The sequence below is a fragment of the Aphelocoma coerulescens genome, chromosome 2, assembly GCF_041296385.1.
Source record: "Aphelocoma coerulescens isolate FSJ_1873_10779 chromosome 2, UR_Acoe_1.0, whole genome shotgun sequence".
Taxonomy (NCBI): Eukaryota; Metazoa; Chordata; class Aves; order Passeriformes; family Corvidae; genus Aphelocoma; species Aphelocoma coerulescens.
This window is the reverse complement of record NC_091015.1, coordinates 146,340,457-146,359,799: the sequence shown is the minus strand read 5'-3', so window position 1 is coordinate 146,359,799 and position 19,343 is coordinate 146,340,457. Positions and strand designations below refer to the sequence as shown.

At 39.4% G+C, this 19,343-nt stretch overlaps 1 protein-coding gene across 8 annotated transcripts in view; it reads right to left on the bottom strand.

The window, feature by feature from the left end:
- Positions 1-3,979: 3,979 nt before the first annotated feature.
- VPS13B (vacuolar protein sorting 13 homolog B) overlaps positions 3,980-19,343 on the bottom strand; it is a 434,575-nt gene continuing 419,211 nt past the window's right edge. For all 8 annotated transcript variants that reach the window (XM_069005219.1, XM_069005215.1, XM_069005221.1 and 5 more), the window contains 4 exons: positions 13,542-13,718; positions 10,982-11,084; positions 10,068-10,317; positions 3,980-4,506 (listed from right to left, as the gene is read on the bottom strand). In XM_069005219.1, the coding sequence (XP_068861320.1) occupies positions 4,261-4,506; positions 10,068-10,317; positions 10,982-11,084; positions 13,542-13,718 (776 nt within the window). In that variant the 3' untranslated portion in view covers positions 3,980-4,260. The remainder of the gene's footprint in view (positions 4,507-10,067; positions 10,318-10,981; positions 11,085-13,541; positions 13,719-19,343) is intronic.

The window sequence follows — 19,343 nt, the reverse complement described above, 5'->3', positions numbered from 1 at the left end:
AGCCAACCTTTCTGTCTTTTTCTGCTGTCATCGCTGCATTGCCTTCCTTACAGCAGGAGACTGTCACAGCAAGACTTACAGACTATGCAAATGCCCATTCTTATCCAAGGTATATTAGTTACTCTGATTGGAGAATGACTCCCAACTGCAGGAATGTTCACGTGTATTTGGTGTACAAGAGGAAAGGGGATACAGGCAGACAAAGTAAATATTTTAGGATATTATGGTAATTAAAATCTTGGCATGCTGCTTTTAGATATCTTCTTAATATCTGGAAGTAGTCAGCTAAGCATAGTTTGGATCTGTGCTATATTCTGTGCAGTCTGAGACATGGTGCTCTGTCTTGTGCCATGATACCTGTCAGTGAGAACAGGCTTTGTCATTGCCTGTTGCTCAGGATGAAGAAGGTACTAGGACTGCAGCTTTTGTTTGCTGAATGTGGGTACTAGGACAGCAGGCAAAAGCTGACTGCATGAAAGGAAGGAAGTCTTTGTATGAAGCAGCATGACAAATTAGGCCATCTGTGTTGTATTTGAAGGTCTTCAGTTCAAATCCTGTTTGGAGTAACTCTTATTATTTTACATGGATCATTAACTACTTAACACTTAATAGGTATCCTTGAACAACATTTGGACTAATGAAAGCACATAAGTAATGTATGTGATCCAGAACATTTTATAGATCAACATGGGATTTTCTTTAAACTTCCCATTCAGGCAGTGCTTCCTTTAAGCAAAGGAAGAATTTGACATTAGTGATGCAGGGGAAACCATCTAGTAATCAAAATACCCCAGTTCCTATAAATGTAAACCAGAGCTTAACAATAGCAAATGATACCCATTTATCTTCCCAGTGTACAGTATAAACAGTGTATGCCAGTAAGTACTGACATTTTCTCAGGCCTGTCTGCAGGTTTAAATAGCCAGAGGTCTTCAGTCTTAGTTTCAGAGGCGAAGAAACTTGCTACTGCCAGGTGTGCAGGCTAATAGATGTGACTTCCCTTGTTGTTCTAGGCCCTATATTCTTCACAGTTGCCATGAATTAATTTACTGTTAAATTCTTAAGTTTCTTCTAAACTGTTGTAGCCAGCAGCAGTTATTTAGTCTGTGTTCCTTCAGCTACCAGCACATGTGATTTAAAGAAATGAGAGTTTTGTGGGGGAAGGCAGTTTTCCACAGATATTAGCAGAGCTCAGCTATGTCTCTGGCTAAATGTATTTAACAAAGAAAGGTGAGGTCTAACTTCTGTGGCTGTGCTTTGAGTCTGCAGGCTGCAATTGCTTTCTGGATGCATCCTGATTTCACACCCGGATGCAAGGCAAGTACTTCCCTCAAGAGGCAATGCCAACCAAACCACAGCTTGCTTTCCTCTGGAGTAGGAAGGGAGTGCAAAGCTGGGTACCTAACCAACCTGCTTTTCTGAAATCAGCACCAACCCACCAGGTTTTTTTTGTTTGGTTTGGTTGGTTGTTTTTCTTTTCCCTTTGCCAGCAAGAGTTCAACTAATTCTATCATACAAAGAATTGGAGTGGGACAAGACCTGTGAGTTAGCCCTAATCAGTTGCTTGTTACAGGGTCTGGCATGCTGTTTCTAGGAGATGCAGAGCTGAAAAACACACTTGGCTGCTCTCTGAGACTATCCCAAGTGTCTGAAGGTTTTTGCTATATTTATGTATGAAATGATATATAAAAAGGAATTATTTGACCTGAACTACTTTGGGAAAGGTCTTGCCTGACTATGCTGTCAAATTTTTTGGCTAGCTTACTTTATTCTCAAGTGTTTGAGGAGTGATTGATTGTTCTGGAAGCAAGCTAAAAAGATAGATTTGAAGTTGTGAGCTCTCCAGGTCTAAAGAGCGTTATGAGAGTAGGCATGTTTTAAGAGTACACATTGCACTGCTTTAGCAGCTAAGTACAGGCAGCTGCTCTTTGGACAACTTTGTTTTCACAGTTCACACAGCTCATATGTAGGAGAGGTTGATTTATGTGCAGTCTCCACTCGTTTCCATACATGTGGTCAGAAGGGGGAGAAAGAACCTGCCTAATGCAGTAAAGATGCAGCTCAATTCACTGAAGAAAAGTGTAATTTAAGCAAGTGTTTATTCCAGGAGAATGTAATTCAGGAAAAACACAAATGTATCTTAAACAATGGCTGAAATCTACAAACTTTTAGAAATGAAACTGCTGTTCCTCATTTTTTACAGGTGTGTTTGCATCCCCTTGGCTTGTCTGTGTACTCCATAAATAAGGAACAGATTAGTCTAACTGAAACGGTGACTACAGTGCTGTTTTGATTCAGTTAGTCACAAAAGCATAAAACTTTTCAGCACACATTTTTGGCAAGCTAGTCACCAGTTTTTACTTCCAAAGTATTGTCACGATCTATTGCATTTTCTGGTACACTACAAAGTCCAGTGACCAACTGGGATCTAATGGGGCCCTCATGAAGCTGTACATCAGTCTTATCATTGTTCGACACCTCATAACTGAATGAATAAACAGCTCAAAAACCCCCAAGTATTACAGGAATAGCTTTATTATCTTTAAACAATTATATTACAATTTATCCATCAATATGCAAAATTAGAAGTATTAAACAACTTCCATAAAATATTCATGAATGAAGCACATGTGTGTATATACACATATATTTTTTAAACAGTGTTACTTAAACAATGACTAAATTTTAAAATCATTGTATGAAATGTTGATAATGGATGGGCTTATTTCACAGTCAGAAAAGGACAATGCAGACCCCAGCCTCCTTTATTCTCAGCAGATGAGAGACACAGCTTTTAGAAATAGCTTTTAACAAAACAGAACTCAAGAGAAAAACATATCAGTTACCACATTCTTATTTACTGTGCATTTGGTCATATCAAGTATGCATAGAAGTTATTAACTATAAAGCATACGCTCCAAATGGTGATCAGGTTTTATTCCAGTTTTTGACTCCAATTCCAGCCATGTTCAGGAATCTCCAGACAAAATTCATTTTGGTAAGCATATAGAAAAGGGGAGAAAAGTTAACATGCATAGTTGGAAACCAAGTAAGCTTTTGGTTTTAAAGTAAAACTGCCAGGGCCAGATTTGGTTTGTAAAGTCATCTAACTGCGCCCAGAGACTGATTCTACAACAAGAAATACAGGTGTTTAACATATATTCGTAAGTGTATTGTGATGGCATCATTAATGTAATTGGTGCCTGTGGGTCCACAGTTTTCAATCAACTTAAAAAAAAATCTCACTTTGCTTAGTACATATTTGAAAGGTCACGTTTCTAAATATTCCTGTTTTTAACAGTTTGAAGATGATAAGCATAAAATGAATTAGGGCTGAAGGGAGCACATACAATGTAGTGGTGGCAGATCAGAAATAAGCAAGACCCCACAAGGCTGTACTTAGCACCTGCACATCTGGGTTACATTGAGCTTAGAGATTTTAAGGAGACAGCTCTGTTTCTTAAATTTTTGAACTGCATGTTACTGGCTTCCAGCTAATGAACAGACAATGCACAGTCATACATACATTGAAAGTACTTCTGAAAATTTGATGGTGGATAAAATAAAGTTTCTGTATACAGACAGTTTTAAAAATAAAGTCATGTTCTAGTTCATGTTTTGTTCTCCAAACCACACAAAGGCACTAGTTTACATTATGGACTAATGTCCTGCAAAACTTCAGTCAAATAAAGGAAGCTATTTTAAGGTTAAAGTGGTGCTAAAACCCAGCTGTCACTAGTAACTTAAAACAGCCACACTGGGTTTTTCAGATTTAGTGGGGGAAAATGTTTTGCCTCGGGACGCACATGTTGGGGAAGTGTGGGTGGGGGGGAAAGGCTCAGCCTTGAGCAAGTTTTTACAGCTGAGTTATAAACCTGGTTTATAACAGAAACTGGCAGACTCTAAAATATGATATAGAGGTATTGATACACATTTCTGTGTGTGGTAACAACATCTGTATGCACGCAATTTTTCCCTATTCTCTAATTTTTGGGTATCAAAAAGAAAAAGGATTTTGATTGAGATATAGTCCAAGGCTGTTTTTTCTCGCTTTATTCGTTTGCCAGAACACTTTCCTTCCAGCAGTAGTATTTTGGCTAGGGAGCAGGAATGTTGTCAAGATTAGAAAAGCTATTGGGCTTTGTTATCAATTTCTACCTCCTCAAAAATTATAAGCATCTCTACTTGATGTAGGTTACTGCAGAGAAAGCACTGCTTTCAAACTGGTATGGTAATTACTACATGCACCCGAAATGACTATTAATTAAATCCTTTCCTCAAGGCTTTATTTTTCACCATGGTGAATTTGCTAATGAATACTTGGGCAAAATTTGGATCAACCACATACTGATAGGTTTTTGTTATAGTTGGGGGCTGTTCAGTAGCCACGGTTTGCAGAGCTGGCACTGTGGTGGTGCTGGGAGTGAGGTGATAAGATGTCTTTGTGATGTACTCCATGAGGCGGTTGTACTGCTGTTCTGACAGCCTCTCTCTGGCTCCCTCGGCCTGAAATCAGATAAGATAAAATAGTTACTGAGTATTTGACAGTAACTGAACTGAGTAGTACAGACTAGTAACTTCCACATTACTCTGATAAAAATCTTCCTGCTTGAAATATTACAATACTTTAAAGGATTTTTTAAAACATGAATATTCTCCCGTAGTTGAGTCCTTGGTGAATTAGTCCTCTCCTCTGCTGTTCTGAACTTCTGAGAAGCTCTAACTCTGCCATAGAAAATTTAAGCAGTATCTTTTGAGAATTGGTCAAGAGTAGAACTTTACAACAGATCAACTCCTTGTATACAGCAAAGGCATTGAAACCTCTTTTAGAAAAATGTCAGTAGCTCTTGGCAAGGCTTATCACACAGAAATTCTATTTAGCTAAAATATTTTAGGCCTTTAACTTACTTGATTCAAAATGAAGACTAGAAGCTACCTTTCAGGTGAATGTTCTATGGCAGGATATATCCATCTGCTTCTGGTTACAAAACCATCATTCACACAAAGACATTTTTCTAAACAAAAGGGTTTTACTAAAGATGATTTGGGCATTTTGTTTCTGGAGAAGACATTAAAGGATCTATGTTTTGCAGGCTGAAATAGGTAGAGGTTTAAGGTCCTAGCAAGAGGGATTCAAGCGACCTACCCTAGATGAAAAAAAATACAGTGGATCAAATACTGTAATCTATCATATGGTTCCAACCAGATAAAGTATTACCCAGAAAAGCTATGGGCAAACCTGGCTTTGGAAGATCAATCTGCTATGTCCTTATTTTTGAAGAAGTTGAAGATGACTATGACTAGCTTGAGAAGGGAAGGCAAGCAAGCAGGCATCAAGCTGGTTACTTGGTTTCAAAAAAACTATATTGCAGAAATACCACCATGGATGCTACAGTAGTATGACAAGCTAAGTCATTCAGAATAGAAGTTATTTCCAAAATATGACAATGAAAAAAATGGCAGCAACTATCATAGGGCTAGGCTTTGATGCTTCCTTATTTAACACTTGGAGAATCGCTGACCAGTTTAATTTTTGTAGGATTTAAGATTTCCTTGTTGTACATCACGCAAAGGATGTAAAGCCTGTCTTCTGCCTGTCTTTCAGTGAGTTTTACAGGTCTTGCTAGATAGGTATTTTCAAACAGTGCCATTAGATTAAATTTAACATCCACAATCAATATCTTGTCATGTCTTTGGACTGCAAGACTCATTTAAATACTCTGTTGCTTATTTGAAGAAAGAATTAATATGATAGATAGTGACAGGTATCACATGCACATGAAAACAGTCCCCTCTGGTTTTCTTACTATGCCTTTGGAGATGGATTTGCTGCTCAGTGAGTAGAAACACTACTGTTTTCAATCATCATCACAAAATTGCTAAAGGAAGCAGGCTCATGAACAAGCTCAGAAGTTCAAGGTTGAAGCCTATGCCTAGAAACAGCGGAAATGATGAAATGGGCAGAGGAAAGAGTTGTTTCCATGAATGACCTTAAGGGAGGGAAAAATCAGAAGGCAGACTGCTGCAGCAGACTCACAGCTAACAGTGGCAACGGTGTCTGAACCATGTCTTCGGTCTGGTGGCTCAGAGAAAGTATCTCAGCAGTCAGTCTGTTTCAGCAGTTGAAAGGAGAGAAATATGCTGAAGTACCACCTATGTAAACTGGATTTTAAGTTACAGGGTAAATCTTGCATGTAGGTGGCTTCACACTTTTTCCTGATTTCTCCAAGGGAGGTAAGCCCAGGGGCAGCTGGGTTCTGCCTCCACATTGACCAGAAGATCCTGCTTACCAAAGGAGATTGAAATGGTGCTGGCATCCCACTCACCTACTCTTGTGAACCCATTCTTCATTCAGCCTCAGGCTATTTTCCACAGATAAAGCGTAATTATTCAGGAGGAAATATTAACTATTGTTGGATGGTCTTCCAAAGTAACTGGGACCCTGCTTGCTTCTAGATGACTTCATCTGTAACTGTCTGCTTCTGCAGCCAGTTTCAGTTTGGCTTATATTGTCAAGATGAAATATTAGAACTGATGCCATTCTACATTTTTTCCTAAATGGGACCTAAGATTGTCACTAAGTGTCCACTGCTTTGAACAATTACTGTGTCAACATCCAGATCATTCAAGAACTCAAAACTTGATCAAGGCTTGCTTAATGCACCTCCTAGAGGAATATTACAGATATCATGTCTCTTCATAATACAAGGCCATACTTCTCGGTTAAGAACTCCAGTATTTTTCTAAAATTCCTCCCATTATGGTTTATAAAGAATAAGCCTTCAGCAATTCCACAGCAGCTATAACACCTGTGCTGTGCAGTCCACTGATGGGCTCCTCTGTGCACACTGACTAAGGAGATCCAGCTCTTCAGGATTTTTTTTCCATTGCTTTGATAAGTCCGAAGATTGGTTTTCAGCTCCAAAGACAGTAACATGTAGGACTGTTGTGAACACCCTGTTGCAGATCGTCACAAAAAAAAAAAAATCTGGAATATGTGAAATTCCAGGGCCCTTTAATTTTTTGTTGTCTTCTTGATGTTATGAGCTATACCAAGAGCAGCTGGAAGAGCAGGCCTTTTGAGTTTGACATCTGTCTGGAAACAAGCAGTGTCTCAATTACTTTGGAAGATAATCCAAATACAATTAATGCTTCCCTTTCAATAACAAACTTGTCAGTGCCAGAGTTTTTAAGAATCCATCCAGGCTATTCCTATCCAGATGGATTGAGTTATATATTGTGGAGGCGAACAAGGCATCAGGCAAACCTATTGCTGAAGGAGTCAAAATATGCTCTATAACATCTCTGGTGATTACAGCTGTAGAATAACTCATGTTTTGTTTCTTAACTGTTCCAAGAAGCTGAGGAGAGGGAATGGGAGAAACTGTTTTGGGCAGAGCTGAAACAAAACTTTTGGCAATTGTTTTTGTGAGCAGTAATCCAAAAAAGTGGATTTTTATAGCCTTGAAATGAAATGTTTCAATTTTTTTGTATTATTTCTAGCATCTTTGACTAAATTAATCAGAAAAATAGAGATAACTTACATTTGGTAGCATTAGCTCTACTTTGCTAAACTCATAACATTTTGGTTGACCTGACTGGGCATTTTCCAGCTAAAAATTGAGGCCATCTTTGCAAATGTCATCATGCACACACATATCTGCACTTCAGCTGAGGACACCTTCAGTGCAACACAATGACCTACTATTAATACTGAGGAGTTGTGCCTATTTAGGCATCACTCTGCAGCTCAGAGGCTGCTCATCTGCAAGTCACAACTTGTTCTTAAGGTTCCTTTTCCTAGTCACATCTGAAGAGTTTGTAGAAGCTCTTGTCAGGGAGCTGAAGGGAAGCTCTGGCTCCCATCAGCACCAGTGCTGCACATGACACCTCAAGGACCACAGATTCAGCTGCAGAAAGGGAATCACCAAGCATGAGATTTCCCAATCCACTAAAAAACCATAGTAAATATTAATTTAAAAAGAGTCTAAGTAATTACTAAAACTCTATATGAAGCTTTTTGGAATCTTTTATTGTGTAGCTGCCTTAGCTGCCTTAAGAGAAAAAAATTCAAACTTTTTTATTCTCTTTTTCTTTCAACTGCTCCTCCTTACAGCACATTTCTTTAATTTTTTACAAGATTTTCAGTATCAGTGTCTGCATTCTGAAGGAATATTTTGCCCAGGTCTGTTTTGTACAGCATCACTCAACATTTGCTGTCTTGCCATCACTGACTTGGCTCTACCTGGGACACATGCACTTTTCCCATGCCATACGTTTTCCTTGCATTCTCAAGAGTCTGTGTCAGCAAAAGAGATGCTGTATTTAGGCTGGGGGGCTCAATCCTAGAGTTGCATTGCTGCACCACTTTAGTAGGACTCCCATATTTCCATCCAGAACTTCAGTAAAAAAAGATGTATTTGGTGCAGTACCTCCAAAGGAGGGTGTTATGAGCGCATGCGTGTGGGAACACTGGACTCTGCACGTGCCACGCAGGGTTGCTCTGTGCATTCAGGGGACCCACCTGCCATAAATCCTACACATTCCTAGCTGTAGCAGCTGTGGGGACTGGAATTAGGCCCCCTGTCCCTCGCCTTCCCTTCTCCCAAACAGGCAGACCCTCTGCACCCTCCATCATCCAGCTGCAGCAACCTTTGGGCAAGCTGCTCTTCCCCCACAGCAGCAGCCTACTCCTCGCCCCTTGGATAACCAGATGCAAAGACAAAAGCCATCACACTCCAATCCAATAAGAAAAAGATCTGGGCTGATGCTAAAGTTAGGGTTAGGATAGGCTGAGTGCATCCAGTGCCTTAGTGAGAACAACTTTTCTTCTTTTTCTCTCCAGGACAGTAGCTCTGGACTGAGCAGGACAGTCTGGACTCTGATAGTCTGATGTGTGCCTCCACCAACCACTCAGCACTCAGGGACAAAAAAAGCTGAGCTTTGCCCACTTGCTTCCCAATTTAAGTAATTCCTCATGTAGCTTTGTGGTGAGAGAAGGCAACTTCAGTCAACAGTTCTCTGTGAGACTGAGGTTAGTGGAAAGACAATAAATATAAATAAGAGAATTCAGCACTAAAGAAAGCTTTCACAAAAATATTCAAGTGCTGTCGCAACACAGATGAAGTCCTTGCTGAAATCGATGGCAAAACTCTTTAGCGACTTCAGCAAAGATAGGATTTGACTGAAGGTGCTCCTACTTTTTGTCACACCTCATACTTCATGGGCTTTTACATGTTCTTTTCTTATTTTGGAACAAAAATTTCTGGTATAGCAGTCTATAAACTACCTGGCACACTTTTATAAAAACTGGGACATGCATGTTCATTTTTGAAATGCTGTCTCATATGATTCTACTTGAGAATTTAATACAATAAACATTGTTTCCCTAAGGTGTAAAAATATAACATTCTTCTGCCATTAAAAGAAGATAATTAACCCAAAAACCTCAGTATTCAAATGGCTTAGACATCTTTCAACATGAAGGGTTTATGCTCTTACTGGCAAACACTTGGTGCATGCAATCTCAGAGATGAACTAATCTAGTTTAAAGCTAGCATTTGAAGAAGAAGCCAAGTAAATAGTAAGTAAATACAGCCAAGCAAGACCACTATTCTAGAAGAGACAAGCTAAAAACATGCTGAAAGGAGCATCAGCACCACTGAACTGTTAAGGAAATTCCCAGAAGAGTAAAAGGAACTGCTTTTTCTGGGACTTTGTAGGCGCAGGGCACAATGCTGACTTGCCAAGCAATAAACACCTTGTGCATATGTAGCCATGAGAACCTTTTCAGAAAAGAGGTAAGCATCAAGAAACCAGAATTCCTCTACTTTTTCCCTCAGAAAATTTCTGTCATAGATATGGTATATCACAATCAATAAGAGGATAGAAGGGATGAGACACATTCCTTTCATCCAAGGGGCAACACAGCGAACTACGAGGTGCAGGTCTCCTGGTTTGGCATTTCGACCTCTGGCCTCCCATCCCAAAGGCGAGTACCCCACTGCCAAAAGCACCAGCCTTAGTGTATCTTCTTCTTTGAATGAAAAACATACTCAGGTCTTTACCTCTAAGTCAGAAGGCACTCTCTGTTGTTTTAGCTGAACCTTCAGCAGATCTTTTTGCTGATCATCTTCCAGACAATCGATTTCAGTCACGGGGAATGCCTGCTGCTGCGTGTCTTCACTGATGCTCACGACAAAGAGCACCTCTGAGGTGAGCAGCAAGCAGCCTTCATGCTGCTGGCCTGATCCACTCACAATCATGACATCTAAGGCCATATGAACCTCTGGCCTTCCCAGAGATTGCAGCATTTTCCTGCATTACCAAGTTAAAAAAAGAAAAAAAAAAGACCAAAAAGAACTAGTCAGTGTAGTGCATTGGATCCTCCAGGGCTTATTTTGATCACTACGTTTTTACTTAAGCGTGTAGCTATCACCTACAGATGTAGAATAAGCCAGGGAGTGAACTTCAAAACTCCATTGCTGAAAGATGTAGGACTTCAGATTTAAAGAATGAATGTGAAATTACTACTTATCAAAACCCCTTAATAACTCACTGCAAAAGTGGCCTAATATCTGTGCTAGGTTAGCCTATTTCCCATCCTATTTCCTTGATAATAGAAAACTTACCCTGAGAAGTGGCTTAGAAATACAGTGCAGAAAATAAAGCTATCTTCACTAACAGCTGTTTCTGGAGATGTGCAGTATTTTTCTTGGGCTCAGTGCAATGATAAATAAGTAAGAACTCACTGAATACCATTAAATAAAGATCAGCTCTGTAGTTTCAAAGCTGGATGCAGATCAGCAGCCCATCATTTGCAGATTGGGTTTCTATGCACTACCTTTGTGTTTAATGTTCCTAAACAAACTGCCGTAACTCAGCCTTTCCTAGGGAAGCAGCCTGTTAACTTGACCAGAGGCCAGAACCTATTAATAAACAATGTGGATGTAAAAATGAGCAATGGTCTGAATAATGTTACCAGACGTATTTGACGTGGCTGTTTGGAGCCTGCTCAACATGTTGATCATTTGGATGAGAGCGCTGCTTGGGAAGCTGAGAAAGTCCAGCTCCATGTAAAATACCTGTGGTAAGAGAATTCAGGTTTTTTAGTAGTTGTTGTCTACAAAGCAGTTACGTGTTGCAGTGATGTCATCTGTTTAAAGCAGTTCATAAAATAGTGGAGATCCAAAATGATGTCACGTCTCTGGAAGCTGTAGTCAAGATAATTCATTAAATATTACAATGCAAGAGTTGTGCACTTAACCCCTGTGATCTTGAGTTAGCAAGAAACAAAAAAACCCCCACTGCGTGTTCTATGAATCAGCTACACTCTTGCAATCAAGAGAAACATAACACTCCTGAGAGCCATCCCTTCAGAGCAGGATCGGACACATCACTTAGGATTTATGTAGAAAAAATCAAGATCATTGTTAACTTTCTTGCTTAATATTAAAATACTTTCATATACGTGTCATGATTGGTACAAATTACAAGGCAAGTTTGCCTACATACTGTATTTAAATATTCAGTTACTTAATCCAGCTGTTAAACACAGATCCATATACATTTATGAGATCTCCTGGGGCATATGGCTTATTGTGAATTCTTCTTAGTGCCAGCACAGAATGGAGACTACAAGCAGCAGGTTTCTAAAGAGACTCTCCAAAGCTGAAGATGATACAGTATGTATGATTTCAGATGGCCTGTAAACTTTCAATGATGAGGCATGGTCACCAGAAAGAATGAGTGGGTTGCAAAAAAATTCACAAATTAAGTAGTTTTAAAAATTTTTACACAACAGACACAAAGTAGGTTGTGCAGCAACCACTAGTGTTATGTGGTTTGGTGCAAAGTTACTCTTTAACAAATATACTTCTTTACAAATAAACAAAGAGATTTTCTTTTGTCTAAGCATTCCAAAGGCATTTTTGCATAAGGGTGTCAATAACTTAGATTCCCTCTTACACAATGGATAATAATTTAAACGAAACATCAGCAATGAAAACAAACCCTTTAATTTTTAGCACACATGTTGATGGTAATACTTAAAAGCATCATCCCAGTTGTAACAGTTGGCTTACCGAGGTTCTCAGCATTATGTGAGTGAAAATGTTATTTACAGATGGAGACAGAGAGAACATGTGTTTATTTCTGTGTGGTCCCCCACCCCTTGGTCCCCCCCAAGAGGCACAGTACCACTTCCAATTCAGTTGTGGGTAAGAGTTACTTGAACTCTTGTGTATTTTCCTCTCACGCACTGTCAGCTATTATTGATACCGTTCTTATGTTTTTTCCTGGCTAACTCTTTTTGTCACATGGTCATGGAAAACATGCTGTCTTATATACCATATCTGCAATGAAAAGTGTCCCTCTACTACTATGAGTTTCTTAATAAAGATGGCAGCAGAGTTAAATCTAGAAATAATAATGCCCAAATGGGCAGCAAAGCCAACGCACAGACAGCCGACAACAGAAAAAGCCTTCGCATTTTGCTGATAGAGGTTTTACAGCTATGGGATGTATAACTCAGGACAACAGTTATTATTTATGCTCATACAAACAAGATAAAGTTAATTTGAAAGAATTCTAATAATTGTTTCATTATTCTCTAACTAGACAGAATGAGCTGTGAATCTTGTGGGCAGCATCCTAAACTTAAGCCCTATGAGAACTACTCATATTCTAATCAACACATCACAAGCATAAATATTGCTAGTGATTGAAGTCTTAAATATTCAAGGTTCGTCTGGTATAATTAGTGAGGTGAAATTATTGACACATTGTCCTTCTATCAATAGATCTTCCAGCTTCTCTTCCCTGACTCCCTCCAACCAGCATTTCTTCTTAAATATTCAAACTGGAAGCTTGGATTAATTGATACTGGAAGCAAAGAAATTAGTGCATTTTGGTATTTTCTTTTTATCTTTTACACTTTTTGTTCGTCCAGAATTATTCCCATCAATTTGAAAGGATTTAGCACCACTGCCATTAAGTGCTAAGTCTAGTTGGAAACCCCACCTCTGGTTGCTAAAAGGTTACTCTTGTATCTGAACACAGGACTGTCTTCTTGTGAAGCTCCAGTTTAAAGGGGATGCTCTTACTACATGACTCACTTCTTTCTCCTAGCAATGTAACTCACTCTTTGCGTAGAGATAGCACAGCTCTTTCCCTGCCATAACAAAGCAATCTCAAAATAACGCTCTAATTGGACATAGTGTTGCTCTAATCCTTTTATGTCAAAAACTATTTTGCAAGCACATATGTTTCTGTAACTAATTCTACTGTATTCCAAGAATTACTTCATGCTTTCTGCATTCTGTGTTTCTGTGGCTGTACATCGCTGATCAGTAACACAAGCGAGAAGCACAACACGATGGCGTTTCAGAAAAGCAGCACAGCATTTGTAAGTATTTAGTGGTGGCATTTCTGAACCTTTCTCTAAGTCACACAATACTGAGCTGGGTAAGTAAGAACACAGCAGGTTGTAAATGAAGTGCATTTTAAAATTGAAATGGAGATGTTGGATATACGAAACTCACCGTAACCTGTCTGGGAGACGAGCTCAGCTGCCCCTCCAATGGGCTTTGTGAAGACGCCCATGATCCCCTTCCCCACACCTGAGATGACCCCTCTGGCTTTATGCCCAGCTGAAGCTTGGGCCTCAGATACTCGCTGAAAATTCTGCATTGGCTGATCCACAATCCCAGCAATTGCACCTGAAAAAACAAGAGTCTCCAGTAAGTACTGAAGATTAATATTCCAGAATAAGACGAAGTCTTACTACTGGACCTGAATATTGTTTGGATTAGAGACCGTACCCCATTCTTATACAGCTATTTAGCATGTGACCAATTAGCTAAACACTGCCTTAGCTTCAGTTTAGTTAGATCTTAACCTTTTTTTTCTAAACATTTAGATCACCTAACCTTACAGTATGTTTCCCTCTTTCAACTACTTATGCTAAATGTTTTTGCTGAGTTAATTTAATTTTGCTCATTCTGTGTCACAATTCTGAGAATGCTGGTCTAGGAATAAAATCCTCCAGTTTTAGATGACTTGAGCTGCTGTGGAAATGAGATTTTCACATAAGTGTGAGATTGACTTCATGAGAATAAAAACTGCTTGTATTCAATAGATCATTTTTATATCCTCTTCCACTGCCAGAAATGTTCATAAGATAATGCAACTTTTGATATATTACTAAGATTACCAGAATTAGACTTTGAGACATTTTGTTACTTTTTTTGTGAAAACCATCATATTTTACTTTAATGTGCATGGGTCAAACTTTTACAAGTGACATAGTGACCTTCCCAGCTTTTAGTATCAACAGAGAACTTCAACTTAAATCTTCCTAAATGTAAACAGGTATGTGAGGTGGGACATTTCTTTGATCTTGAGTTTACACTAGCCACTTAACCACAGACATGTCTCTAGTTGTTGTAATTTTGATAGATAAGCTATTTGGAAATCACTAAGAGTACAAGGATTGGACAAAGCGACACCAGTCTGCTCAATCCGAGGTGCTTTGCTCAGTAAAAAGGAAGTTTGCAGGCTCCTTTGCCAGCTCCCAGTTTGCACCTGCAGCTGCAAATATCAAGATTAAACAATTATTTAAGGAGTAGGACTGAGTGTCATCCTGGTTACCAGGCATTTTTACTGCAACCTACACATCTTTGAAGGTTCTGCTTTGTGTGTGGAAGGGAATCCAGGCATAATTCCACAGAACTGGACAATCACAACCGAGGTATTTGGCCCCATGTGTTTACCAGCGTGACATGTACTAGGCAGTGAGCTGCTAACTGGTTTTCAGATGGTTTTAGTTATTGTCATTGGATAAATGAAAAAATTGCTGACTTTGAACAACAAGAACTAATACTGTACTTGTGCAGTTTTCTGTCCAAAGAAAAGACTAGGATGAGAAGCAGCACACATTTCCCCAGATTCCTCTCCCTGGGATACTATCTATCAGCAATTCAAGAAACTTGCATCCCCCATAAATGCCTTCCTCTCCTCTTAGAGAGACTTCTTCCAACTTCTGTATGACTAGCTGTTTGACAAATGTATAGTATTTCCACAGAAAATGCTGGTCTATCTTAAAGTGATGCCTGGTTTTAATTGAGGTCACTCACTGAAGCTGAGTGTGCAGCTGAACATTCACCTTTTGTACCATAAAGGCCATGAAGGTTTTTCCTTAATGCCATGCCATTGAAATGATACAATTTTCAATTCGTTAGTACTTACCAGCTGTTCCTGCTGCTTGACTAAAATAATATCCCAACACCACATGACACAATTGGGATTGTTTGTCCAGTCTTTAGTGAAATTGTGATGCATTTGAAGGCATAAAACAATGCTTGGTGTTCTGCTAACTTACAATATTATACTACCCTGTGACCTCCTTCACCCTATCTGTTGAGGTCATCCACAACAACTGCACTTTCAGAACAGAAGTTATTGCCTTATAAAATGTAATCTACCTAAGTCCTAGCACTAGTAAATTATTTACTGCAATACACTTGAGCAAAGTTATAAGGTAATAATAAATAAGAGCCTACTCCAAAGGACCTGTGGCATGCTCCAGGCACTGCTCAGCTGGAATTAGGCTCAGAGGACAAGGAAATGGAATGGAAACTGCTGGGACTGTGTTATATAAGATCATATATATAGTGCCCCCCATAATATATAGCTTAATTAGCCAGTTTTTAGTAATACCACAGTTTCTGTTACTCTGGCATTTTATGCATGCTCTGAACTTGTCTCTGAAGACATTGCCCTTTTGTACCTCAAATCCTTTTTGCAAGTCTTGTTGTTCTACCTGCAAAAATACAACCAATTATCTTCTCTTCCTCAGTAATTCCTTATCTTGAATTGCAACTCACTGCTGTAACTCATTTATGTGCTGTGGCCATGCCCACAAATCACAAAATAAACTATAACCTTACTCCTTTCATTGAGGAGTGGCTGGTCCTACCACCCTTGCATGGGGAATCCAGATCTGTGCAGCTCCTTTCCTGTGTGCATCATGTGTGGGCAAAGGAAAGAAACATAGGCCTGAGCAACCTCAAAACCCAGCAACAGTGAGAGAGTGGTGACACACACGTTGAGGTTCAGGGCACTCCTCACACCAGAAACTGTGCAAAGCACATCTTCCCTGTGCCCGTGCGGCTTCTTACATTCTAATAGTTCTTGGCAGGAGCACCATGAGAGATGGACTTACCACAAAAAGTCTCTCCCTGTCAGATTTCAGTAGGGTATCAGGAAAGCAGAACATGGAAACACATGTAGTGGTTCCTCCCTTCCCATTCTCATTCTCATACTCTCACACAGTGTCATACTGCTGTCCCTGTCCTTTCCCTGTAATGTCCCTTGACCAGTATTTTTTTATTAAATGAAAACATTCTCCATTTTTCTTTTTTTTCCTTGCCCTAGGCATTTGATTTTATATGCATGTCCACATATGTACACACAGATTATGCATGTATAAAGAAAACCTCAATAAAATTAAACACCAAAGCGACAAAACAAAAACATATTCTTCCATTACTGACCAAAGAGGTTCCAGCAACAACGTAACATCTGCTAAACATCAGATGGGGTGCACTCTGGTTAATACATGTTGCTCAGTAACAATAAAAAAGTTACTTTGATAGCTACAAAATTCGGATAGTTCAGAATATATCACTGGATTACTTCAAGAAGAATTTGATTATGGGCAGCAAGTGGTTCCTGTGCAGACTGACAAAGTTTGGTGAATGCAGCACAGCTTACAGACCTTGGCAAAGCTCAGACTGCTTGTGACAAACTCTTTCAGAGCAAGACACAATTGGAAAACATCCCCCACTAAGAGAAACTGGCCATGCTTTGCCATGAGACTGGAAGCTGGCCAAGCTGAGGCCATTTTGCTTCCTTTTCTCTGTTGTCCTTCAGTACTGCCACAAGTGTTTCACACCAAAAATGGCTGAAGCATAGTCTCATCACAGCAAACATCACAAAAATACAGCTCAAAGAAAAGAGCACCTGTTGCCATGCATTAATGTATTTGCACAATTAGTGTGTGCAATAGCACACAATTTCAGGATGAGCACTGGCTTGTGGTATCTTGTTTTGTAGATAGGCAAACAAAGAGTGGCCCTGACTCAGTGATAGTGCACAGCAAGAACAGCCACCACCACCCGTAATAACAAAAATCTGAGCTTCTGAAACCCAGGCTTTGCCTTCTCTACCAGGACAGTTACACTGCCAGTCAATATGACTCAATCCACTTCCCCAAAAGCAGGAAGGAGTAACTGAAATGTTGAGCACTTCTGCCACTGTAAATAATAGCTTTCTGAATAGTTGTCAGCTTTTTCGTTATTCAGATATGCTCAACTTCCTAAAGGCAGCCACTTCAATATAATATTTTTGACTAGGACCAGTAGTTGAAAATACAGCCTATAGTTTCAATAGTCTCTTTTACATGCTTATAAGTTATTATTTTAACTTTGACCCTGTCATGCAAAATGCAAAAGATAGTTCCTTGGTGGGGAGTCAATCACCTAAATATTTTACAAACAATTTCACTGCATTTTTGTCTAAACATAGAAAAAAACACACCTATCATAAGCTGTTGCTTCTTTTCACACACAAGTGTTACTAAAATGACCCAGAAATCTCCCCCAAACTAGAAAAGAAGACAACAGCTGGCCAAAGATAACAATCAAATCAAACAACACCCTGACAGTGCTTGAGTCATTTAAAATGAGACAGGACAAAGCACTCAAGAATGTACCACAGGGAACAACTTGCACTGAGGAGGAGACGAGAGTACATGATTTTGGCCCTGATTCAGCAAAGCTCTTAAGCACATGCTTAAGTGCTCTGCTGAAACAGGGCCACTGTGAGCCAGATTTTCAGAAAAATCAGAAAGGCAACTCAACTTTCTGGGTAGATACCACAACGTATTGGTGAACTGAGGGCTCTTACATGACTTCACCTAGGCACAAAATCTGCATTTGCAATTGTCTTAGCTTCCTGCATGGGTCAGATGGCTTCTATGAACATGAGAGTACTGTGACTATCATAGAAATCTCCTTCATACTTTTCCAATTTTACAATTAGAAAGTAATATAAATTACAGCTTCAAATAGTTGTGCTTTCTGCATTTCTGTGCTCAGAAAACTTTTTATCCTTGCGAGGGAAAATAACTGCAGCTTCTCTTTGCTTTGTTATGGATGAAGAACCTGAAGTGCTTTTAGAGTAAGCATGTTCATGTTTATTCTGAACACGCTGGTGAAAAAAAGCAGCACAGTGATACCGTCCCTTCAACTATGACTGATTTTTTTGGGGGAAGCCACAATATTCTTTAAACTAAATGGTCAGGACAGAAGCACCTTTCCAACATGTTTGTAAAAACTGAAACATAGGTCTATTCATAATTAGCTCTTGACACAATTTATATGAATGCTGCTGCCTATACAGAGGAAACATGCCTTTTAAAAATCAGCTGTAAATAAAAAACTGATATAAATAAGTGGAATATTTCTTATCTCTCCCTTAGTGAGAGTTCCATATTTGTCATGTCCAGCTATACAGTAACTGTAGCTATTTATCTGGGTGCTTCACTGCCTCCACTGCTAAGAAAAGAGGTATTTAGCAGTGAGCAATCTCTAAATAATAACAATGGGAGTAAGAACAAGACCCTAGCTTGTGGAGGAGCACTGTATAAATGCTAATATGAAGCTCTAAGTTTCTAACATGAAGTCTGATTTCTTTAGGAAATCAGGGACACTGAAATTCTAGCTCTATTTTTTTGCTTTCCTTTTAGCTCGGGTGTACTCCCGCGAACCACGGAATCCGTGTGCACGGGGAAGTGCAGGAATGGCGTATTTGTGCATGTATGTGACGAGTTCCCAGCTTTCCTGAACAGCAGGAATTTTGCCTTGTTACAGCCAAAGCTACAAAGTTTTGCTCTTTACTTCAGGCTGTACAGCTGATGTTTCTAGCTCTGAAGGGCTCTAGTGTGTCAGTGAAGGGCATACAGACACCATGTTACCTCAATGCTTTATTAATAACTGAGCCGAGATCACCAAACCATTTCACCAGCACATACACTCCAGAGGCTGACAGTGCTTCTAAAAGTATAATCTTTCATCCAGCAACTCAACCTGACTGCCCTTAGCCCAATAAAACAAGAGGGAAAAATAAAACCTCCTCCAAACTGCCTTTGATTTGCAACACCAGTAACAGCTTACTATTGGGACAGTGGCTACTAATAATATGGAATTTCTCCTTTATGCACATTTCTCCCAGGACACTCGCTTTCCGGTTTACAGGCATTATCAAATGACAATGCTTCACAT